The sequence below is a fragment of the Notolepis coatsorum genome (assembly GCF_963971535.1).
Source record: "Notolepis coatsorum genome assembly, chromosome: 19".
Classification (NCBI taxonomy): Eukaryota; Metazoa; Chordata; class Actinopteri; order Aulopiformes; family Paralepididae; genus Notolepis; species Notolepis coatsorum.
Window position 1 is genome coordinate 14,550,299 of NC_140183.1, and position 24,245 is coordinate 14,574,543.

General features: G+C 42.7%; 1 protein-coding gene across 1 annotated transcript in view; it reads left to right on the top strand.

Moving 5' to 3' along the window:
- LOC311246385 (uncharacterized protein) overlaps nucleotides 1–24,245 on the top strand; it is a gene marked incomplete at its 3' end in the record, with an annotated part of 143,016 nt that overhangs the window by 38,552 nt on the left and 80,219 nt on the right. Inside the window, exons 3-8 of the mRNA XM_084336544.1 lie at nucleotides 783–1,145; nucleotides 1,245–1,325; nucleotides 5,039–5,155; nucleotides 8,488–8,544; nucleotides 8,660–8,800; nucleotides 9,020–10,579. Of these exons, the coding sequence (XP_084192670.1) occupies nucleotides 783–1,145; nucleotides 1,245–1,325; nucleotides 5,039–5,155; nucleotides 8,488–8,544; nucleotides 8,660–8,800; nucleotides 9,020–10,579 (2,319 nt within the window). The remainder of the gene's footprint in view (nucleotides 1–782; nucleotides 1,146–1,244; nucleotides 1,326–5,038; nucleotides 5,156–8,487; nucleotides 8,545–8,659; nucleotides 8,801–9,019; nucleotides 10,580–24,245) is intronic.

Sequence of the window (24,245 nt, forward strand, 5' to 3'; positions counted from 1 at the left end):
GAGAAGCCGCCTATTCTCAGTCCTTGCCCCACAATGGTGGAATGAACTACCCACCCCAGTTAGGACAGCCGAATCCCGTCCAATCTTTCGCCGTCGACTAAAGACTCACTTCTTCAACCATTATCTGATTTTTTTTTAAAGAAATATATAAAAAAAAATAAAGATCTAACCCTAACTAACCTTACTGTCATGCACTTGTCCTAATAAACTAACCTACACTGTAACACGCAACACTTTGATGAATATTGTTACTCAGCTGATAGAGTTGTATCCTTCCTGATGACCTGTCGTTGTATCCTTCCTGATGACCTGTCGTACAGAACTTGTAAGTCGCTTTGGATAAAAGCGTTAGCTAAATGACTAAATGTAAATGTAAATGTAACAGCAAGACTTACTACCATATAGTATATTTATACAAGCATGACTTACTAGTTACTACCATAGTATATTTATATCTGTTCCACCTTTTATACCTTTATCACTCTATAGCATAATTATACTGTACATACATCAGTCTCTAGCATATATTACCAGTAGCTTGTTATATATTTATATCACATTTAATCACTTGTACATTGTATATTGTTAATGCACTTTACTGTTACATTTGCACTCTGGTTAGATTTTTGCCATTGACTTGTGCTGTGACAGTACATTTGAATCAAATCTAATTTGTCCAAGATCATAGAAATAACATCTATTACAGGATTTTCATTTGAACCACTTCTTTATATGTTCGGATTAATGTAAAATGAACTGACAGTTCCTCTTATCGTCCCCAGAGATTCCTGTGAATATGGCCTCCCCTTGTCACCCCTCACACCTCGGTTTGAGAGAACCATCTAGCAGCGTCTCTGACTCCTCCAGAACACAAAAACACAGCCATGCAAGTGTTGAAGTTAAGTTGGAAGAAGATGAGGATGATGCGGACTCCTTTGATACAACATCACAAAAACACAGCCATGCAAGTGTTGATGTCAAGCTGGAAGAGGATGAGGAAGATGCAGACTACTTTGATACAACATCACAAAAATACAGCCATGCAAGTGTTGATGTTAAGCTGGATGAGGAAGATGCAGACTACTTTGATACAACATCACAAAAACACAGTGATGCAAGTGTTGACGTTAAATTGGAGGAAGATGGTGAGAATGCAAACTACTTTGATACAACATCAGGGCTGAGTGAGGAGAACACTTCACAGCCTTTCTGACTGCATAACAACCCCATACTCTTTGATGCAGATGACAAAGTGGTTCCACATGCAGATGAAGATGACGAGGATCATGGCCATGGGACAGCAACACCAAAGCTAGGTTATGGAAGTAAGTCGATGAATGGATTGCTTGATTGATTGATTCATTACAAACTAAATTCTGAAATATACACGTAATCCCTTTAATAGTCTGCTCAGCGATTTGGAAGAGCACATTTTGAGTCACTATCTCTCATTGAAAAATGTGATACAAGATACAAGAGATACAAGAGTTTTATTTGTCACGGTATACAGTGAAATGCGGGGGGTCTCGCCCGCAACGATGTGCATAATACAAGTAATAATATAATATAAGAGTCCAACCAATAGAGCGACATAGTGCAATAAACAAGTAAACAAAGTAGGCATATCGGTATCTGTACATTCTTAAAGTGATCTTTCCTTCTGTAAAGTGTCCGTAGTGTGAGCGTGTGCAGCATGAGTGTGTGTGTGCTCATGTTAAAGTGGCTGCTAGTGTGTGAGCGTGTACAGTGTGTGTGTTGTATGTGTGCTCATGTGTGCTTGTGCGTGGAGAGTTCAGTGTTCAAGGCTCTGATGGCCTGTGGGAAGAAGCTGAGCCTAAGTCTCTCTGTCCTCGTTACTGGTGCTCGCAGGCGTTTGCCTGACCGCAGCAGCATGAACAGGCTGTTGTTGGGGTGGTGAGGGTCTTTCATTATCCTGCAGGCTCTGGATTTGCACCTCTTGTTGTATAGGACCTGCAGGGTTGGTTGTGCAATACCCGTGGTACGCTCGGCTGAGCGCACCACTCTCTGTAGGGCCTTCTTGTCCTGTGCCGTGCTGTTGCCATACCAGGCAGTGATGTTTCCAGTCAAGATGCTCTCTACAGCTCCGGAGTAGAAGGACTGGAGTATCTTCCCAGATACTCTGAACTTCCTTAACTGTCTCAGGTGGTAGAGGCGCTGCTTCGCCTTTTTTACGACTGAGTCTATCAGGGCTCGAGACTAACGATGTCCCGTCGTCCCGGGGACGATCAAATATTGATTTGGGACGAACAGAAATCTTTGCTGGGACGCATCCGGGACGGAGAGGATTTTTTTTTCACAGGAAATGTCAATTGGACGACTGTCAGTGCGCGCATATATTGCTGTCAAATGGTTAATGTCTCGTGCTGACTAAGTTCACTGAAGTCTAAACGTAGCGTGATTTGCCAAATCCAATGACTATCTCCGCCTCCCAACGCAGCAATACGCTCATCCAGCATCAAGTTCCTACCCACCTCTCCTCCGGTACAGTACGCGCTGTGCACCGTACGATTGCAACGGTGCGGAACCTTTTTTTGCGGAACTTAAATCCCCACGTAATTTATCAACAACACTGCGGTCTGCTGTGAGCATTATAAAACAAACGTGTGTTTAACCGACCGTGAATTAAAGTGTCAATGCTGTTTGTCATTTTAACAGCAGATACTTTCTTAAATGCCATCCTCCCGACAGAGCAGTGTGACGGGGAGCTCTGATGGGTTCGATTGCTGGTGTTAGCATTAGCTGAAGAGCTAGTTTTAGCTTAACGTTACCTTGGCTAAAGTTGTGACTATTCATAATACAGCAATAATGGCTGCAGACCTGCAAGCAAAGTACAGCAAGTTGGCAAAGGAGTATTCCAACGTAAATCACATTTTCACCAGTAAAGTTAGTCTTTCCATCTGCAGCTACATGCTAGCTAACCTAGCTCATGTTAGCGTCGTCACTGAACCACCTCGCGTACACAATTAATGACATGTTGCGGACAGCCATATCGGTGACAATGTTTAGCTTTTAGTGCCAAATGATAAGAGTCTGAGGCGGAGTCTCAAAAGAGAATGTTGAATATTTATTGTGCAAAAATCACAACCGATCGTCTCCAACGGAGCCTTGTAGCTGCGTAGGGTATATCTGCAGAGCCACTTGGTAACGAGTGCAACACCGTGTAATGTCCGTGTGGATCGTTGGAGTAGGGTATATCTGCAGTGCTGCAGCCCCATACTCGGTGTATAGATTTGTATTAGTATCATAATCAATCACCTGTTGTTGAATAAATACCATTACTTTCTAGTTATTACTAAAAAACAGTATATATAAAACAGTAGCTGTATAAAAAAGAATTAAAAAAAAGTATAATTTATATAATTTAATTAAAAAAAATAAAAAAAATAAATGTATGCACTGGTATTTTTGGGACGGTTACATTCACTTTGGGACGGTTAAAATTGTATTTCGGGACGGTTCTGGGACGGTGGTGAAAAAAGTTAGTCTGGAGCCCTGGAGTCTGTGTGTTGTCCATGTCAGGTCCTCTGAGATGTGGACCCCCAGGTACTTGAAGCTGCTCACCCTGTCCACGGTAGCCCCGTTTATCCTCAGTGGTGTGTGTATCTCCTGCTGTCTCCTCCTAAAATCCACGATTAGCTCCTTGGTTTTACCAATGTTTAGGAGCAGGCTGTTGTCCTGGCACCAGCGTTCCAGTACCTCAACCTCCTCCCGGTAGGCTTTCTCGTCGTTGTCCGAGATCAGCCCCACCACCACTGTGTCGTCCGAAAACTTCACTATGGAGTTGGAGCTGAACTTGGCCACACAGTTGTGTGTGTAAAGTGAGTACAGCAGGGGGCTCAGAACACAGCCCTGGGGGGACCCGATGCTCAGGGTGATGGTGTTGGAGGTCTGACCCCCCACCCTGACCGCCTGGGGTCTTTCACTCAAAGTCCAGTATCCAGGTGCTCAGAGCGGAGCTCAGACCCAGCTCGATCAGCTTGTCCAAAAATGTGTTGAACTTAACTCAGCCTTATAGACCTGTTCGCTGCATACGTCAGACTCGGTGTGCGCGGGCCCGACCAAACCGCATCGGTGGAGCTTGCTTGATAGAAGACAAAGAGCTGATGCAGAGAGGATGTGGAGCTCTTGATTACAAGTCTGCTGAAGGGGTACTTGCAGTCAAATGGTATGACAACAAATGTGTCACCCTCCTGAGCAATGCCTGTGGGATCAAGCCTCTTTCAAGTGTCCAACGGTGGAGAAAAGACGACAAAGCGAAGATCGCTGTCCCATGCCCATCACTCATTCCTGCCTACAATCAGCACTGTTCTTCCTGCGCCCCAGGACAGCTCACTCAGTGAACATGCACCACTCTCCTGTCAATGAATGGGGCTCTGACTTTATGAGGTGATGGTTTTTAATATTTGTGTGAGCTCTTACACCTACATGCAGGTTATATTCTAGCATTGCTAGGTGTGAACCATAATGAAACCCTCATTTGGGTGTAAGAGCTCACACAAACGCCTGGCTTCATGAAGTCATAGCCCTGTTCATTGTCTATGCAGCAGCCCCAGACTTTACATCCCAGTGACATCACATATCGGAGGGTTCTCTCCATGATTTCTAGCTTTAGGAGAGAGCGGTGCATGTTCACGAATACTGACTGAACTGTCCTGGGGCACAGGAAGAACATACACAAATTATTTAGATTTTGTTATCAATTGTTTTGATTGAGAAACAATAGTCATTACAATAAGAAACGCACTAGCCTAAAGGGGTGTTTCACGAGGTGATGTTGTCTAGGAGTGAGGTAAAGTCTATGTAAGTAATTGAAGTGCATATGTTTGTGGTTAGGGTTTTTAGATGTGTTGTCCCAGACAGTAAACCAATCAATCTCGCCACACAGATGTTTCAGATCTCTTTCACATAATGTGGATTCTTACAATGGGTGACATTCCCCTTATTATAATTTACCCCCTGTATTGACTTACCAAAAATAAACATGTCACTGAAGGGCTGCTTGTTTGTATGACAACAGATCCACCCAGCAACCTACTGATGAGACTGAAGAAAGAAGAGGCTCAGGAGACACTAGAACCAACCATGGATATTTCCACTGGGCTGAAGGAGGAGCCCACAGACCATCAGGATATCGGTATGTTACTTTTGTTGTTCTTGTCTTTATTTTCTCTTGTTGTCCATCCTCTGCTCCAGCACATTTGTATTAGTCGTATAACCATCTCAATACAGAATTGAAAATAAATACATTTAAAATAATGAATAAATACATTTACATTCAATACGGGGCAACAGTGGCTCAGGAGGTAAGATACGATTAGGGATGCACCGAATGGGAAATTCTTGGCCGAAAGCGATACCGAAAATAGGAAACAGTTGGCCGAAAACCGAATGCCGAAAGGCCGAAAATGATTAATATAAATATATATATAATGTTTTTTTTTTTTTTATTTTTCAGCTACCTGATTATGGCAAAAGACATGATTATGGCAAAACTTAACTTAAATAATATTAATAATCGCTATTATGGGCCCATAAAACATTTATTCAGCACTTTTGAATGCATACATTAATTCCAGACTGACTGCTGAAAGATTGTACAATTTAAACATTTTCTCTTTGCATACAACAAAATGTGCATTAAAGTCAAGTGCATTTTCTTTTCTCTGTAGGATAACTACAACAAAGTGCATTCAGAACAAAGCCAAGGTGCTTTAAAACTGCATAAAGATCTGCATAAAGACACACACGAGAGGGATAATGGCTTATAGCAGACTTAATGATGTTACTGTAGTGGCTACTTACTTACTACTTACTGTCATAATTCATGGAATTATGGAATGACTGTTGTATTTACTACATTTCCCGTGACTCTTAGCGGGGGATGACGTAGCTGACGAGTGAAAGAGGACCGGAAGCGCTGTTAGCTAGCTTAATGCTAACGTTAGTTTAAAAGGTTTTGACTAGGGATGTCCGATATTATCAGCCGATCTTGGCATTAAAATGTGATATCTGAAAATATCGGTATCTGTTTTCATTTTTTTTTTTTTTTTTTTTGGTTTATCTTTTTTTTTGAAGAATTTGTACATATTTATACATTTCAGTTATCCAAATTATACAACTTCCATTTCCTTCCCCATTCCTATCCCCTAATCCCATCCCACCCAGTGAGGGCGACGACAAACATACATTTAAAATAAAAAATTAAAATAAAATAAAAATAAAAAATTATTTATTTTTAATAATTAAACATAAATACAGATGTGACAGACAAAGCTACGCAAAAAGAAATGAAGTAAAATTAAAAAATATATAAATATATATATATATATATATATATATATATAAATAGGAAAGACCGTAATAATAATATATAATATAAGCGATACTCTCCATTTTAGTAGCGTAATTTCCAGATGGTAAAACAAATAAAATGGAAAGTAAATTTAACACCCTTAGCAGACCACCACAATGCCATCTCCCCAGCCATACGTGGGCTAGCAGTGTCAGGAAGGTAGATAGGAGGAGGAGGGGGGTCATGGGGTCCCAAGTTTAGAAGGAGTCATATGGGTTTTGAAATGAGATAGGAAGGGCTGCCATGTTTTGTGGAAGGTATCTGTGTAGCCTTGTGTTGTAAATCTGATTTTCTCTATGTATAAGAGACATAACATCCCTCATCCAGTGTAAGTGTGAGGGGGGAGTGGCTGCCTTCCAGTTGAATAGGATGAGGCGTCTGGCAATGAGTGAGGCAAAGGCCATGGCATTGGATTGCCCAATAGATATTGCAGCATTCTCCGGTGTCAGACCAAATAATGCAATAAGAGGGCATGGGTCAACATTCATAAAAAATATGTCTGAATAAGATTTAAAAATGGAAGTCCAGAAAGGGGCCAGTGCTGGACAATGCCAAAACATATGAATAAGTGAGCCAGGGGCTTGGTGGCACCGGTCGCATGTGGGATCCATGCCAGGATTTATCTTCGCAAGTCTATATTTGACCAATATAGACTGTGGAGGAGCTTGAACTGTATCAGTGAATGGCGGGCACATATTGAGGAAGAGTGTATTCGGGCAAGAGCATTTTCCCATTCTTTGTCTGTAAATTGATGATTTAGATCGGACTCCCAGTTTTGTCTTATAGCCAATACTGAGGAGGGTAGGGAAAGGGATATGATGTTATATAGTTTAGATATTGAGCCTTTGATTGCAACCTTCACCTCCAAGATGCGGTCGATCACAGTTTTTGGAGGTGTATGGGGGAACTGAGCAAATCTGCTCTTAACAAAATCACGTATCTGTAGATATCTGAAAAAAAAAATTTGGTAAGTTAAACTTAGGGACAGTTGTGTGAAAGACATAAATTTGTTTATTCCAAATAAAATCTGATATTGCCCTGTCGAGGGCTTTGAAAAATGACTTTGGAATGAAGGTTGGAATATTTTGAAATAAATACAGAAATTTCGGTAATGTGTTCATTTTCACAGTGTTCACTCTGCCAACAAGTGATAAAGGAAGTGACGACCATCTGATAAAATCCTGCTTGGTGCGCTCCAGTAGAGTGGTGAAGTTGGACGCTATGAAAGTAGAATGTTTGTGTTATCATTATGCCAAGGTAACGGAAGCAGCTTGGAGAAAGCTTGAAGGGGAACATAGAGGGGGGGATATTTCTAGCTAAAGAGTTTATGGGGAAAAGTTCACTCTTGTTTAAGTTTAATTTATAACCAGAAAAGACACCAAACTCGTGTAGTATGTGAAGGACACATGGAAGTGTGGCCGCTGGATCCGCGATATACAGCAGGACATCGTCCGCATATAGCGAGATTCTTTGTTCCTGTCCATCTCTAATGATGTCTTGGACATGGCGGTCCATGCGAAAGGTAATAGCTAGTGGCTCGATCGCTAACGCAAATAGTAGCGGGGAGAGAGGGCAACCCTGTCTTTTTTACATTTCTATAACCTTTATTTACCCAGGCAAGCAAGTAAGAACAAATTCTGATTTTATTTATTGTCAAAAGTATGCATAATGTTATGTTAATTACACAACAAGACATATGTAATGTTAATTACCTGAAATTATTCCATTTTTTTTGGCGGGGGGGGGGGGGCCTGCATATATCGGTATCGGTTGATATCGGTATCGTAAATTAAGAGTTGGACAATATCGGTATATCGGTACCATCCTGTCTCAAAGCAGTGTGTCCCAAGTAGGGTTGGGCACCGAGAACCGGTTCTAATAGGAACCGGTTCCTAACTTCCGGTTCCGGAATCTTAAAAAAAAAAGTGATTTCATGACGTACGTGTGTGTGTGTCTCTGTCTCTGTCTCTGTCTCTGTCTCTCGTTTGGGGGATGTGCATGTCACGGTATGGTGCTGTCTGCCTCATAGCGCTTTGATGTCATACCTTTTCCATGTGAAATGCAATTATCTGTGTATTTGGAAGACAGCTGAGCATGCAATTTATGTATTATAGGTTCTGACACAGATTCTGCATCCGGTGGTGAGGGAGCAGGAACCCCGTCAATTTTAGGTACGGACTAACACTGCATTCATGTGTGTATGTAAATGTAAATGTGTGTGTTTACTGTATGTGTGTAAATTGTGCTTATGTGACTAACACTGACTGAATGAATTCAATATCCCAGATTCTGGAGCAGAGAGCGATGCCGCCCCGTTGGACAGAGCAAATCGCATGAGCGTGTCACTCAGTCCTGTGATTCCAGAACCAGAGGTGGGGACTGATGTTCCTGAACCCGGTTCAGGGAGAAAACGCACATCTAAGAGGGGTAAGTTGGCCTCACTCTGCACACCACTTCCAGCTCTGACCTCTGACCCCCACACCACGTCCAGCTCTGACCTCTGACCCCCACACCACGTCCAGCTCTGACCTCTGAACCCCACACACACTCATTCATTCACTCACACACAGTTTGTAACTACGTGTTATATGAATGTTTGTCTACAGTAGGGGTGTTATGATAATTGTATATTTGTATAATTGACAGGTCGCAGCGTGCGACGAGGAGCGAGGAGCAGGTCGGTGGCGAGCCGTAAGAACCAGGAGGATGCCTGGTCTCGTGAGGGCTGGGTGCCTCACAGACTGCCCTTCACAGCCCAACCAGGACTGCTCCAGGACGCTGCGGCACTGGAGTCTGCCCGGCCTGCAGCCTGGCTAAATTTATTTTTAACTGACAACTTCCTCAACATGATCGTTGCTCAGACCAACTTGTACGCGGATCAGTCCATTGCCCTGCTGGATCCCACACTAACCAGTAGCAGGGCACTGGTTTGGAAGCCCCTCTCACTGAAGGAGCTCAAGGAGTTCCTTGGCCTGTTTTTTTTAACCAGTGTACATCCGAAGCCTCGCTTGGATATGTTTTGGTCCACAGATGAGACGATCATCACACCGTTCTTCTCAACCACCATGCCACGGAACCGTTATGAACTGATATGGCGCTTCCTCCACTTCGCCGACAACACAGCCCTAGATGTGAGAGACAAACTTTGCAAAGTACGCTCTGTAGTAGATCATGTGGGTGCGCGGTGTAAGGAGCTTTACCAGCCCGGCCGCGACATCGCCATTGATGAGGGGATGATGGCATGGCGAGGCCGCCTGGCGTTCAAGGTCTACAACCCAAACAAGCCAACCCGGTATGGCATCAAGTCCTATTTCCTGTGCGAATCCCGCACAGGATATTGCCTCGCCTTGCAGCCGTATTGTGGGGAAGGGGGGCACCTGGGGGACACGGTAGTCGGTCTGCTTGGACGTTTAGCGGGCCTAGGTCATACGTTGTACATGGACCATTTCTATAACTCTGTGAGCCTGTGCAACAGGCTCCGACTGTTGAGGACCGACGTCTGTGGTACCCTCAGGAAGCACCGGGGGGAGCCAGCCATCATCAAAAACCTGACCAATGCTGACATCGGTGTGGGGGAGCGCATTGCCGTGAACAACCAGCAGGTCATGATCGTGGCATGGCGGGACAAGAGGATCGTGACGATGATCACCACCTTCCATGAGGACACAATGGAAATTGCACAAGTTTGGCAGAAAGGTCATTCAGTGAGGGTGGAGATGCTAAAGCCGTCATCTATTATGTCTTATAATAAATGCATGAAAGGAGTTGACCAAATGGATCAAAGCCTAGCGTACTATCCGTGTACACGTAAGACTGGAAAGTGGACCAAAAAGTTTGTGCTGTATCTGATCCAAATATGTTTGTACAACTCGTTTGTCTTGTACAGAACCAGGCACCCCAGCGGGTATTATAATAGCCTCCTCCGGTACACCATGGCTGTGGGGCGGACCTACACAGGGGCCCAGGAGTTAAAAATTCCTGGGGTGGCAGAGGAGGAGGGAGGTGGGGGTGAGGAGGAGGAGGAGGAGGCAGGGGCTGAGCAGGTGGGGTGTGGCAGGCAGCACGACCCTAAGGCCCCACCGGGGGACCCGCAGAGCAGATTAGTGGGTGGCTTTGGGAAACATGGTATGGTGGCCTACAAAGCCACCCCGAAGCAAAAGCTACCGTGTAGGAAATGTCGGGTCTGCAGTAGGCGTGGCCTCAGAAGTGAGACCAGATACTATTGCACATCGTGCAATGTCCCCCTGCATCGTGACAAATGCTTCACTCTGTACCACACAAAGAAGGATTATGCTAAATAGTTTCTTTATTAGTTGTCATACAGAAGTACAGACTACTTCTAAATAATCCGTCATACAGAAGTACAGAATACTTCTAAATAATCCATCATTGTGTGATACAGAGAGAACCATGTGGATGCTGGTCGTATAGTATAGCTAGCTGAGTGAGTATAGTATAGTATAGCATAGCATAGCATAGCATAGTGGGTATTTGTATTGTTTTCTGTACAAGACAAATGCGTTGTACAGATGTATTTGGGCCACTGTTGTAAATATTGCATAGGCATGTTTGGACCACTTGCAGATGAGACGTTATGTTAGTGATCTAGCTTTGTCAACGCCATTCATCATTTGCCCTGTGGAGGCTGGTGATCATGCATTGTGTGTGTGTATATAGTTTGTTGCAGTTATTTGGCCTCTTTATTTTTTTATCTTTTTCCCCCCTAATTTTTAACCGTTTGCACAGAACCAATGGTTGCCGACAGTCACCCAGTTTATACTTTTATAAAGTATATATAATGCACAGAGAAACAAAGCAGACGGAGGTATGGCATTTCCAGATTTCTACCACTACTTTAAGGCGTACACTTTAAGACCACTAACAACATGGTTTGATCCCCAAGCATTAGTAGCCTGGAGAAATTTAGAAGAAAATATAGTAGCTCCACATAAGCTAAAGGGCATAGTATACACCAAATTACCAATTAAACAATGCAAACGAAAATTTGGCCCCATAATCACTCATGCGATCCGGATATGGCACGAAACACAAAATAAATATTCTACCCTACATAAATGGCATAATCATACTCCCTTATTCAATAACAATGCACTCTGGATAGGAAAACAACCTATAAGATTCCCTAGATGGGAAAAGCAAGGCATACACTCATTAGGAGACGTCTTCAATAAACAGGGTTATTGTAGTTTCAATGAAATACGCAAAAAATGTAATCTCACCAAGTCCACATATTACTTTTATGCACAGTTATTGGCATGTTTGAAGGCTCACGGTGTTCCATTAAATATACCAATTGTACACCACAGATACCACAAATTCTTCTATGAAAGAGAGACATCAAGAGGTTTTGTTTCAGATTTTTATCATCAATTACTAACGTCCTCATATGAAACCCTCCAACTAGACTCCGTCTGGAGGAGGGATATACCAGACCTGGAAAGTGATTTTGATTGGCAAGAAGCCTGGGCAAATATTCGATTCACATCAAGGAAACCCGGACCATCAACAAATCAATCTTAACTATATTCACAGGACATACTTGACTCCTATAAGACTGAAAAAAATGGGTCTTATACAAGATTCCAAATGCTCCTTATGTACAAATGGGGACGAGGGGACATTTATGCACATGTACTGGGACTGCCCACCAGTTAAGATATTCTGGAAAGAGGTGACCCAGCAACTATCAAATCTCTTAACTTGGAATATACCTGTACACCCCTCTGTACTACTGCTGAATGATGTTTTTGAGTGTGCAGTACATCCACAGCTAAAGAGATTGGTTTTATCGGGTATCACAGTGGCTAAAAAGCTGATAGCATCACGATGGTTCCAACCGGAAAAAATGTGCCGAAAGGTCTGGATTATTACATATCTCGATGTGATCTATCAAGAAATATCTACAGCAAGAATTTTGGGTCTCAATGAATCCAAAATGACATTGTGGTTAGAAGTGGTGGAGAAAATAAAAGCTAGCATATAATGGTAATGTCTGGTTAGGAGCGAGGGAAAATGGATGGATTATCCAATGGGGGGTCCGGAAGGGGGGGGTACGAGCTGGAGCATATGTGTGTAGGTTTTTAGATAACAGGTATTAAGGGTATATCCTATATAAGACAATTAACTAAAATGTGATCTCATTGGATGTGCACTGACAACTAATGCTTGTATATCTTATCGTGTGTTGTCATGTTTGTTTATGTGTTTGTTTAAAAAATAATAAAAAAATAAAATACAAAAAAAGAAACAATGGTTGGTTCTGATGACAGTCACCCAGTGTATACTTTTATAAAGTATTGTGTTGGTAAATTACCATAATTGTATACTGTGAATGTTACCAGCATATGTATCTAATGCACAGAAACAATGGTTGGTTCTGATTACAGTCACCCAGTTTATTGTACATATTCTGAAGTAAAAATGTTTTTCACTTCATCAACGTTTCAAGTTTTCTGCATTATAAAGTATTCTGTATTTTATAATAAAATGTTCTGGACCTACACCAGTAGTTATAACTTACTTGTTCGTTAGTGCCAGGCCCCATGGTGGTTGATAATATATCATTTAGTTTCACCTGGAAATACTACTACCTGATCAATACAGGTAGGGTTTCCCCCCCGATAAGATAAACCCAATGGAAAAACATGCACAACAACAGATCGCTAACGCTGTGGCGTCCTTGACGAAGACGGACAGGAGCACTTGGATTGGTCCCCTGGCGCGGCTCACGTTGACGCCTGTCTGCTCCCGGCTGCCCTTGGGGGGGAAGCGTGTTGCTTTAACAGCGGAGGAGTGCAAGAATGTGACAATGTGACCATGTGACCGCGGCAGCGCGAGAGAGCGGCAGTGCGGAAATAGGCTGTCTATTGCCATTCTCTAAGACAAACGCTAACCTTAACCAGCTCCTTAACAGCGCCTAAACTTAATCTTTCTAACCTTAACCAACTCCGAAACAATGCCTAACCTTAACCATGCCTAACCTTAACCTTAACCATAGAAAGAATATTGCCATTCTCTAAGACAAACTCTAACCTTAACCAGCTCCTTAACAGCGCCTAAACTTAACCTTTCTAACCTTAACCAACTCCGAAACAATGCCTAACCTTAACCTTAACCATAACCATGCCTAACCTTAACCGGCGAAAGAATACACGTTAAAATAAAAAAAATTGATGGGATTCGAACTTGAAACCAACGGACCGCAGGACCGCCGCGCTGCCAGGTGAGCTAAGCTTCGAATGAGAATCATGACGGTTTACGGCTAAATAATGCCGCAAGCTCTGCCGCTCCGCTCTGCGGTTGCCGCGCCTGCCGCGGGGCGTGTCGCAGCCAATCAGGGAAAACGCGGAAGCATTCGGCGCACTCCTTCGCTGTTAATAAGCAATAGGCGGGGGGGAACGACGACGATCGCATCAGCGATTCTAAAGAGACGATGCATGCGTGTGTGTTCCGGTGTGTGTGCTAAAAAAACTAACCGCTGTGTGTACCGCTAAAACATTGAGTGTCGTTGCATGCCAAATAAAGACCTCTGCAACAGGTCCTGCATTATTATTATTATTATTATTATTATACAAGATATTATTACTTTATGAATGTGTTTATATCATGTATGGACGAATCTATTATTGGAAAACAGGAAGGTACAGAGCAACACAGTGTCTACAACACAGGAGCAGAGTATACACAGTACATGAATGAGAAACAGTCTAATTTTAGTTTATTTCATGCACATATCTGTAATACCTTATCGGTACAATATCTACTAACCTGATCAATACAATATGTAGTGGCTATTTGTCAACAACAACTAATAAAAACTAAAAGGCCACTGAAGCACCAGGGCAGCGAATCTCACGCAGATCAGGAAGTCCATTGTCCAGACAGCATTTGACTGTTTTGTGGTGTTTATTGTCTGTTAATCAAAGAATACAGAAAAATTATGTTTGATTCTATATGATCATCTGACGCTGGTAAAAACCATATACCTTCCCTGATGCCCACTGTGCTATTGCCTCTAATTACCTAAATACACCCAGCTGTGCTTCCCAATTGCCCAGAACCCCTTCAAAGTAAAAGCATTTAGCTGCGACTCATAACTTAAATAATATGGCCGTAAACAAATTAATACTACAAAATCACATAACAAATAAATGTAAAAATAGTTAATAGCTCCCACAAACCGGCCCCTAATTGTGAGTCACAATTACCCTTATATATATATATATATATATATATATATATATATATATATATAACATGTAAGGGAGCTATTCTTTCTATTCAAGCGTCTTCTGTGTCTCCTTCTCTGCTGCCACTGAAAGAAAACAGATGGTAAGAAGACAGGATAGAAAGAGAGAATAGATAGAACAGGTATTATTATTATTCTGTGGCCTCCACCAGCAGGCAGATCTTTGTTACAGGTCTCTCCAAAACGCTGGTTTTAGTTTGGATGCACACAGACCGGACCAATCCTTTGTAGTCTGACTTGGTACTCAAAACTCGACCCATCTTCCAGGATCCTCTTGGAGCTGTAGCATCGGCAATAATGACAATATCTCCTGGGGAGAAGTTTCTTTTTGGAGCTGCCCATCTCTGTCTTTCCTGCATCACAAGTAAGTATTCGGATGTCCATCTCTTCCAAAACAGCTCTGCGATATACTGTACTTGCTTCCATTTTCTTCTGATGTACAGGTCACTCTTTTCAAAGAGTCCTGGGGGAAATATGGGTTTTCCTTTCAGCAGGAGAATATGGTTTGGGGTGAGGGCCTCAAGGTCATTAGGGTCATCAGACACTTTTGTGAGGGGTCTATCGTTTAGTATCGCCTCTACTTCACAAAACAGTGTCTGCAGGCCTTCATCATCCAAAACCTGCTGTCCAAGAACAGAGGTCAGTATACTCCTTACTGATCGAATGAGACGCTCCCAAACGCCACCTTGGTGTGAGGCTGTTGGCGTATTAAAGCTCCACTTAATTCCATCCTGAATTAAGGCATCCTGGATCCTTGCATTATTCAAAGCAGCAAGACTTTGCTTCAATTCTTTGTTTGCTCCAACAAAATTTGTGCCGTTATCAGATCTTAAATTTGACACAGGGCCTCTTCTGCATATGAATCTCCGCAAGGCGTTAATGCAAGAGTCTGTGTCAAGTGAATGTGCCACCTCCAGGTGTATTGCACGGCTGGTCAGACAAGTGAAAATCACTCCATACCTTTTTAGAAGGCTTCTTCCTCTTTTCACTTTATGGGCCCAAAATAATCAACTCCCACTTTAGTAAAAGGAGCCTTGTCTGGCACAACTCGCTCTTCAGGCAGGTCTGCCATCTTCTGTTCCCCAAGTTTTCCTCTGTGCCGTCTACACACCATGCACTCTGTAATAGTCTTCCTTGCAGCTGAATTGGTATTGATTATCCAATACCTCTGTCGAAGTCTGTACAACATGTGGTTCCTCCCAGCGTGTCCTAGTTGTTGATGGATATGACGTAAAATGAGCTGGGAGACATGCAGGTCTTTGGAAAGAATGACAGGGTGCTTGGTTTCTGATGGTAATGCAGACCTGTTCAAACGACCCCCAACTCTGAGGATGTTGTCCTCCAGTATGGGGTCTAGTTTGTACAGTGGGCTGTCCTTGGAGACGATATGTTTGAGGGAGGCAATTTCACTCTTGAACCTGTGTTTCTGAACAAAACAAATTATTGCCTTTTCTGCTTCATCACAATCGTCTGGAGTCAAATGTTTTCCACAGAGTGTGGCTTTGAAGCTCTTGAGTTTCTGTTCAACTGTACTTTTCACTCCAGCATCTTTGTCATCTTCGGTAGCTTTAAGTTCCTTTCTTTTTTTACTCAGAAGCAACAGAAGTCCTTTAAGTTCAAGGAACCAGGCAACAGACGTTTTAAGCTTCTTCCAAGATGAGAAGTAGCTGATGGTCTGTTGGATTTTCTGAATCCTTAACAATGGCATTCACTGCCGCTTCTCTTTTGACCTCCGGGTCATCAATGGGAATCACTGAATCCATTTCCAGTGTAGGCCACTCATTTTCAGGCAAATACAGGAAATCTGGGCCTTTAATCCATTTTCCGTGTGTGAGAAATTCTTCAGCTCTCAATCCACGTGATGCTTCATCAGCAGGATTGACCTTGGAGCCCACATACTTCCACTGGTCAACATCTGTAGCTTCTCTGATTACAGTGACTCTGTTGGCAACAAACGTATGAAAACGTCTGGTTTCATTGGAGATGTATTTGATGACAGTCGTGCTATCGGTCCAAAACACTGACTTCTCCAGTGGCCACTGTAGTTCCCTTTGAAGCATGCCATCCATTCGGACAGCAAGGACTGCTGCTGTGAGTTCCAAACGAGGAATGGTGATGTGCTTCAGAGGTGCAACTCTGGCCTTTCCGGCAAGAAATGAAACATGCACCTTATCGTCTCTATCTTTATCCTTCAGTCTCAGGTACGATACTGTACCATAACCAGCTTCACTGGCATCAGCAAAATTATGAATTTGTGCTGTCACAGATGTTTCAAAGTTCAGGGTTTTGATACAGCGTTCCACCTTGAATACACTCATCCTTTGGAGGTCGCTCAGCCAATCAGACCACTGTTTGGAGAAGGAGGGGGAAATGTGTTCATCCCACTTCAGGTTTTGCCGGCAAAGCTCCTGCAACAGTAACTTGGCTGGCATTGTAAAAGGAGCCAAAAATCCTATAGGGTCATACAGAGAGCTGACCACCGACAAGATACCTCTCCTGGTTTGTGGGCGTGGCTGTAATGAAGTCCTAAAGCTGAACTGGTCGGACTCAACGCACCATTGCAGTCCAAGTGCTCTTTCCATAGGCAGGTGATCTTTGTCCAAATCCAGCTCTTTCATCTCTGCTGCTCTGATGTCACCTGGGATCGATGACAAAACATAACGGCTGGTTGTCACCCATTTCTGAAGGCTGAATCCTCCCTGACTACAGAGCAGAGTCAAATCCTTTACAAGCTTAATTGCATCTCCCTCCGAAGATGTAGACTTCAGGCAGTCGTCTACATAAAAGTTGTGATTGACTGTTTTGATCACTTCAGGAGGGAAGTGAGTTGCATTGTCCTCTGCAGTTCGCCTCAAGGCGTAATTGGCGCAACTGGGGGACGAAACAGCTCCAAACAAATGTACCCTCATTCGATATTCTCTTGGTTCCTGGTCAGTGTTGCCCTGAGGCCACCAAAGAAAGCGAAGAAAGTTCACATGTTTATCAGGCACCCGCACCTGATGAAACATGGCCTTGATGTCAGCCATGATTGCGACAGGCTCTTTCCTGAAGCGAATGAGGACCCCCATAAGAGTGTTGGTGAGATCGGGGCCCTGCAAGAGCTGACAGTTCAGAGATGTTCCTTTGAATGAGGCTCCACAGTCATATACAACCCTCAGATTTCCTTTGGTGGGGTGATGTACTCCATGGTGGGGAATGTACCACACTTTTCCCTCATCTTGTTCCAGCTGTTCAATGGGTACAACTTCAGCATAACCTTGAACCAGCATATCATTGATAAATGAGGTGTACTCCTCTTTAAACTTGATGTTCTTTTCAAATGTCCTCTTCAGGCCTTGAAGTCGCTGCTCTGCAACACAGCGATTATTTGGCAAGACCGGTTCCTCTTCTCTGAAAGGTAAGTCAATGTAATAATGTCCATCTTTCAACTCTGTTGTTCTTCCCATTATCTTCATGAATTGAATGTCCTCCCTTGACATTTCCAATGACCCCTCTGATGTTTTTTCGTTAAAATCATGGTTGTATTGCTTCATGAGCATTTCTTCCAGATGTTCCACACATATTCGATTTGTTGTGACAACAGAGCAGCCAGTCTTAACTCTGCTGTTACTTCCACTCCTAAGTGGTCCATTTATGACCCAGCCGACTCTTGTTCTGACTGCATATGGTCCTTCACCTTGGCTGTTGATCAGCTCCCATGGTTCCATTACTTTTGCTGCATCAGTTCCGATGAGCAAATCCACATCTGCATTCAAGTCGTGCAGCTTTATGTTACTCAAGTAAGGCCATTTTTCCACATCATCCTGTCGTGGAATGTTCACACATGACACTGGCATAGCTCTTTGGGTTAAGACATTGGGCAATTCAATAAAATCCTCCTTATCTATGCCAGACACTTCCAAGTGAGACAATACATTGGTGCTCACAATTTTCTCTTGCCCCATTGTTCGTAATAGAATATTGGCTGGCTTGCCACTTAGCCCCAGTCTCTTTGCCAGGTTATGAGTGCAAAAAGTACCGGAACTTCCCGGATCCAAGAATGCATATGTCTGCACAACTCTGTCAGTCACTTGGCTTTTCACTTGAACTGCAACAATCGAAAACACAGCATTGTCCTCATCTCCGGCCCCTATACGGCCACATGTTTGAGACTGAACAGATGTTACACTCAGATGGCTCACAGGCTCTTCTGCCTTATTAAAAGGTGTACTTATACCCTTCTGCTCAATGTGTAGGACTGATGGATGCTTTTGCTGACACACACTGCAATCCAATCGACTCCTGCAGTCTTTGCTTATGTGTCCCACTTTCAAGCAACCAAAACAAATTCCATGCTCCTTTATGAAATGTATTTTGTCCTTTTGTATCTTTAACTTAAACTGTGAGCATTTTTCAAGTGAGTGGCTTGTTCGTTGGCAGAATAAACAGCATTTGATGTGACTTTGGGCAGAGAAGGACTTGATCTTATTATCCATGTACCTTTTGTTGTTTCCTTCTTTCATTGCAGTGACACTGGTGGCAAAGGTGCTCTGTTTCCTTTGCTTTGGTTGACTGTCAATGGGGGGTTTGTTGCGGCTGGTACATTTTGAATCCTGAATATTTCCAAACAGTGGATCAGAGGCAATTCTAACTTGTTTTTCAACAAAGTTCACAAGGTCAATAAATAGTGCTCTGCAACCACGTTGCTCCTGCAAATCACATGCAACGTTCCTCCATTTCTCCCTCAGCTTATAAGGAAGCTTCATCACAATGTTCCTGAGGTTTGATGGCATGTCCAACTCATTCATTTGCATGATTCTCTGTGTTAAATTAGAGCATTTCTCGCAAGAACAGAGAAAATGATTGTAGTGATTTTACATCTTCATCTTTAACCAGAGGCCAGCTATCAATTTTGTCCATATAAGCAGAAGCAATTTTGTATTAATTTCCAAAATGTTCAGCAAGCAGGGATTTAGCGCGTTGATATCCCTGAACAGAGGGTAGGTGCTGACAGCTTTTCACCAGGTCTCTTGGTTGTCCCCTGGTGTACTGCTCTAAAAAGTGTAAACAATCACTTGCATTGTCGGTTTTAACCTCAACACAACTTTCAAAGGATCTGATGAAGGAATGATACTGAAGAGGATCACCATCAAATATGGCTATATTTCTCACTGGTAGAGAAGATGCCAAATTTTGCTGTACCAACATTGTAGTGATGTCAGTTTGGCGTTGCATGATAATCACAATGTCATTTTGGGTGTCATTATTGCATGCCATATTCAGGGAGGATGCTCGTCCTGTCTGTTGAGCATCATGGACCACTTGTGTTGGTGCTTGAGTGTATAGTGGTCTGAGGTCCGTCTGTAATACTGCCATTTGTTTAGGCCTGACAGTCTGTGATGCATCTTTAAACCCAATGGTCTGTGATGGTCCTTTGGGCCTTACAGTGACAGCCTGGGCCTCAGGATGAAATTCATTTTGCATGTTATTTCCCTGCGGGACAAATTGACCAGCTTGAGGATTGAGTTGGCCTGTCATTCTTTGAGCTATATTCCTGTCCAGATACGAGTTCATTCCATCCGACCTTTTAGAGTTACATTTTGAATTGGTTTCCAGCACATTGATTTTCGCATTGGCTGCAGCTAGGTCAGTTTCCAGAGCAAACTGTTCCTTTTCCTTCCTTAGTTCCTCCTGCTTTGCTTCCAACTCATGTTTCCTTTTTAAGGCTTTCATCCGCTCCAGTAGTGATGCTTTGTCAGCCTCCGCCTTTAGCCTGGTAGACGCGGTGGATGATGTATTTGATACACTGGAGTGTGGCTTTTGTTGCTTTTCATTTGTACATGAAATGTTAGAGGCACTGTCCTCAGGATTGATATCATCAATAACAACACTTTGTTTAGATTGAGCCTCATCATCATCTTCATTTGTTTCAACAACATCATTAGTTTCATTGTCAATATTTGCATTTGATTCCACCTGAGGGTGCCCAGCAGCAGACAACCAAACCCTTACATCCTCTGTGAAATTACAAAATTTCATTATTGTTGCATTGAAACATGTATTTTGCCTTTTAACCTCTTCCTCAGGCAAATCCATATTTATGAAAGACTCATGCATGTCCTTAGCGTCCTCATAACAATTGATGAAGTTACTCAAATGAGCTTGTACATAGTTCACATTGTCAGTAGATTTCAGCAAGGTACGTATTGGTTCAATGTATTTCTTGGCCTGTTTGATTTTTGCAGACCTCTTTTCTTGACATGATTGCATGTAAAATGCCAACCCTTTTGCGGTAAACTTGATGCCCCGTTTTACAGAGGGCTTGGGCGGAGCAACATTCTCCACACTTGCAACGTTTGAACCAACCACAGGCGTTGTCTCATATGTCCCAACCAGCTGCTCCATACTGTCTGATTGGTTCATACAGCCAACTTCACGTCGGAGATTTATGAATGAATGTCTTTACAATGAAGTTCAACAACTCCCAATATTCATCAACATCATTTAGCGTCGCGAGACAATAATTCAGTCACTCCAGTTTGCCTTTTTCCAATAAAGCTGACGGATTATTCTTCACATACCAATGATGTTGTTTTGTTCGAGTGCGATGTCCATTAGACCGTGTGGTCCTCCGTTCTCCGATCGTGTCTTTAACAGGTTGATCCAAGGCAATTCAAGCTTCACAAAAGTCACTGATCATAGTCTTCGATCTCCAGACCAAACGCTGGAGCGCCAGCATCCATGTCCTCTGATCTGAATGATCCTCCGTTTGAGCGTGGTGTTTCCATGTCCAAAACGTCCAACGGCAAAAATCCAAAACAACAATAAAAAGTGTCCGCTTCAATAAGGAACGGTTTTTACTTTATGTAGTGGCTATTTGTCAACAACAACTAATAAAAACTAAAAGGCCACTGAAGCACCAGGGCAGCGAATCTCACGCAGATCAGGAAGTCCATTGTCCAGACAGCATTTGACTGTTTTGTGGTGTTTATTGTCTGTTAATCAAAGAATACAGAAAAATTATGTTTGATTCTATATGATCTCCTGACGCTGGTAAAAACCATATACCTTCCCTGATGCCCACTGTGCTATTGCCTCTAATTACCTAAATACACCCAGCTGTGCTTCCCAATTGCCCAGAACCCCTTCAAAGTAAAAGCATTTAGCTGCGACTCATAACTTAAATAATATGGCCGTAAACAAATTAATACTACAAAATCACATAACAAATAAATGTAAAAATAGTTAATAGCTCCCACACAATATATTCCCACCTGATCGATATAATAGTATTACTGCATTTCAAGTTTGTTTATTTCTAATAGTAACATTCAATCAATAAATCAATCACTCAATCAATCAGACTCACAATGCAATGCTTTCCCTGTGATTAAAAAAATTACCAGTCTAAATAGCTTTATAACGTTTGGTAACTTCGCACCCCCCCCCCCCCCATGTTGGTTTTGATAAAGGAAGTCTTGTCTTGTCATGACGTGGACATACTGTTTCAGGCAGCAGGGAAGAGGAATTGCGCAGCGCGCAGTAAAAGCCTCATAACTTTTTTTCAACCAACTTTTATGCCTCCGGCGATAAGGTGTTTTGCAAATTCTGTCAACGTACCGCGGACTGGACCCACAAAAACACGTGCGACACTATTGTGATTAAATAGATATGTAAGGATAGCTTCTTGCTAAATCTAGTGCACCCATTTATTTGTTTAATGCAAACGATTGTCATTACATACTGTCCTTTATAAACGAAATAAACTAAACTAAAGGTGCCTAAATTATGCATTACTATATTTCATCACAATACAGGGCTGTACAGTGCGAGATATATGTCGCACGTGCTACAGCAACATCGGTCTGTGCGATGAATGGATTTAGCACTGGTGCAATAGGCATTTGGTTCATATCGATACTCTTATTTTGAAAATCCTGTGGCGGGTCTCATTTCCGCCCCAAGCGCAGCTCCAGCTATAATATCTATGGCTCCGGCAGCTAGCAACATTCGGTTCATATCGATACTCTTATTTTGAAAATCCTGTGGCAACTCGGGGAGTCGTATCCGCCCAGTCCGTGCTAATGTCTGCTGGCATTAACACTTTAAGTGCCGGAAACGTGTTTAGGCGTCTTTCCTAGCCATGCTCAAGTTGCCTAGGACGCCGTAACTCGTCTTTGATATCAATATTTCAAAAATCTGTGATCGGAATCATATTTCCCCTCTGCAGCCTTTACACACAGTTCTGAGCTCCTCTCAATCCTCTAGCGGTTCAAGAGCGCCATCTGGTGGCCGATCGGCAGAAGCGCCAAACAGGAAGTCATGTGGATGAAGTGCTGATCACCCATATTACTTCCGGGCACTCGCTATAGGTCCCGGGACTCGAGCTTGACACAATACATAGCGATCCGTTGCCAATAACTCGATAAACAACATGATTTGGACGTATATACTATTATACAACCTGAAAATGGACCGGGTATTTCGACATCCCATAATGGAAAACTGTCTACCCCACGCTGATCGCCCAATGGCCCGAGGAGACTGGGGTGAGTTTTAGCGTGTAATATTACCGTGTTCGATACTAACTGATCTGATGAACATATGACCCACATTAGATGAATGGTATAACGCTGCCCACGGAATTATAAACGCCCCCTCGCCCATCCGGTCAACATCAGATGACGTGTAGTAACTTCCATAAGTACGTCCAGTTGGAATTTTTTATATCGCGCCGATTGCTATCAAACTGTATTTCATCATCAATATAATGCATTTGGGGCTATAAATCACGTTCTGGAGAAAGCTGCAGAAAGAGATGAAAACATACTTATACCTTAGACCATATTTTAGTATGAATATGTGAATGAAAAAGTTTAACGTTGCTACACCATGAACAATACATATAGGACCTTGAATGAGCCCTAATAATGGCAATCTAGCAATAGAATTTAAAAAGTTATAGCCCTGCAAAGAAGGGGAACTTCTCCATGTTAAATAGAGCTGGCAACGGATGGTATATCATGAATTTAGCCTTAGGCAATCAAAGTGTTAAGCAGAGCAGGGCTACACAGCAGTGCGCCTATTTTGCGACCCGAAATAAGTCTGTGCTGTTTTTTCTCTCTCAACGGGTCAAATGCATCTAACATGCTTTGCATCGTCGCCATTCCTTTATGCCCACATCGCCTGAAATTAACGTTACGTTAGCGTAAGCTAGCAAGCTAATCCTGATCAGAGGCAGAGCCATAGAGAGAACAGCAGAAAGTGGGGACTGAGGAAAGGGAAAGGGGGGGGGAGCGGCACTCTCCCTTTCTCTGTGTGTGTGTGCGCGTTTGGAAAGACGATGAAGTCAGGAGCATATTATAGTAAACTGAGGATTACTGAGGATGGACAGATAATGTTGATATTCAAATATTAAAAAATAAATAATAATAAATTAATTCATGATCAGCATGCAACATAAAACAATTGTAGAAACGGTTTGGGAGAGGAAGGGGTTTTAGGTTGCGTGTTGTGAGTTCCAAAAGAATTTACTTGAAGTTTAAAGCTCAATATATCAAAATGTGGCAATTTACAGTGAACAGGAGGTCTATTTGTATTAAAAACAATAGATTGTTTTTTAAT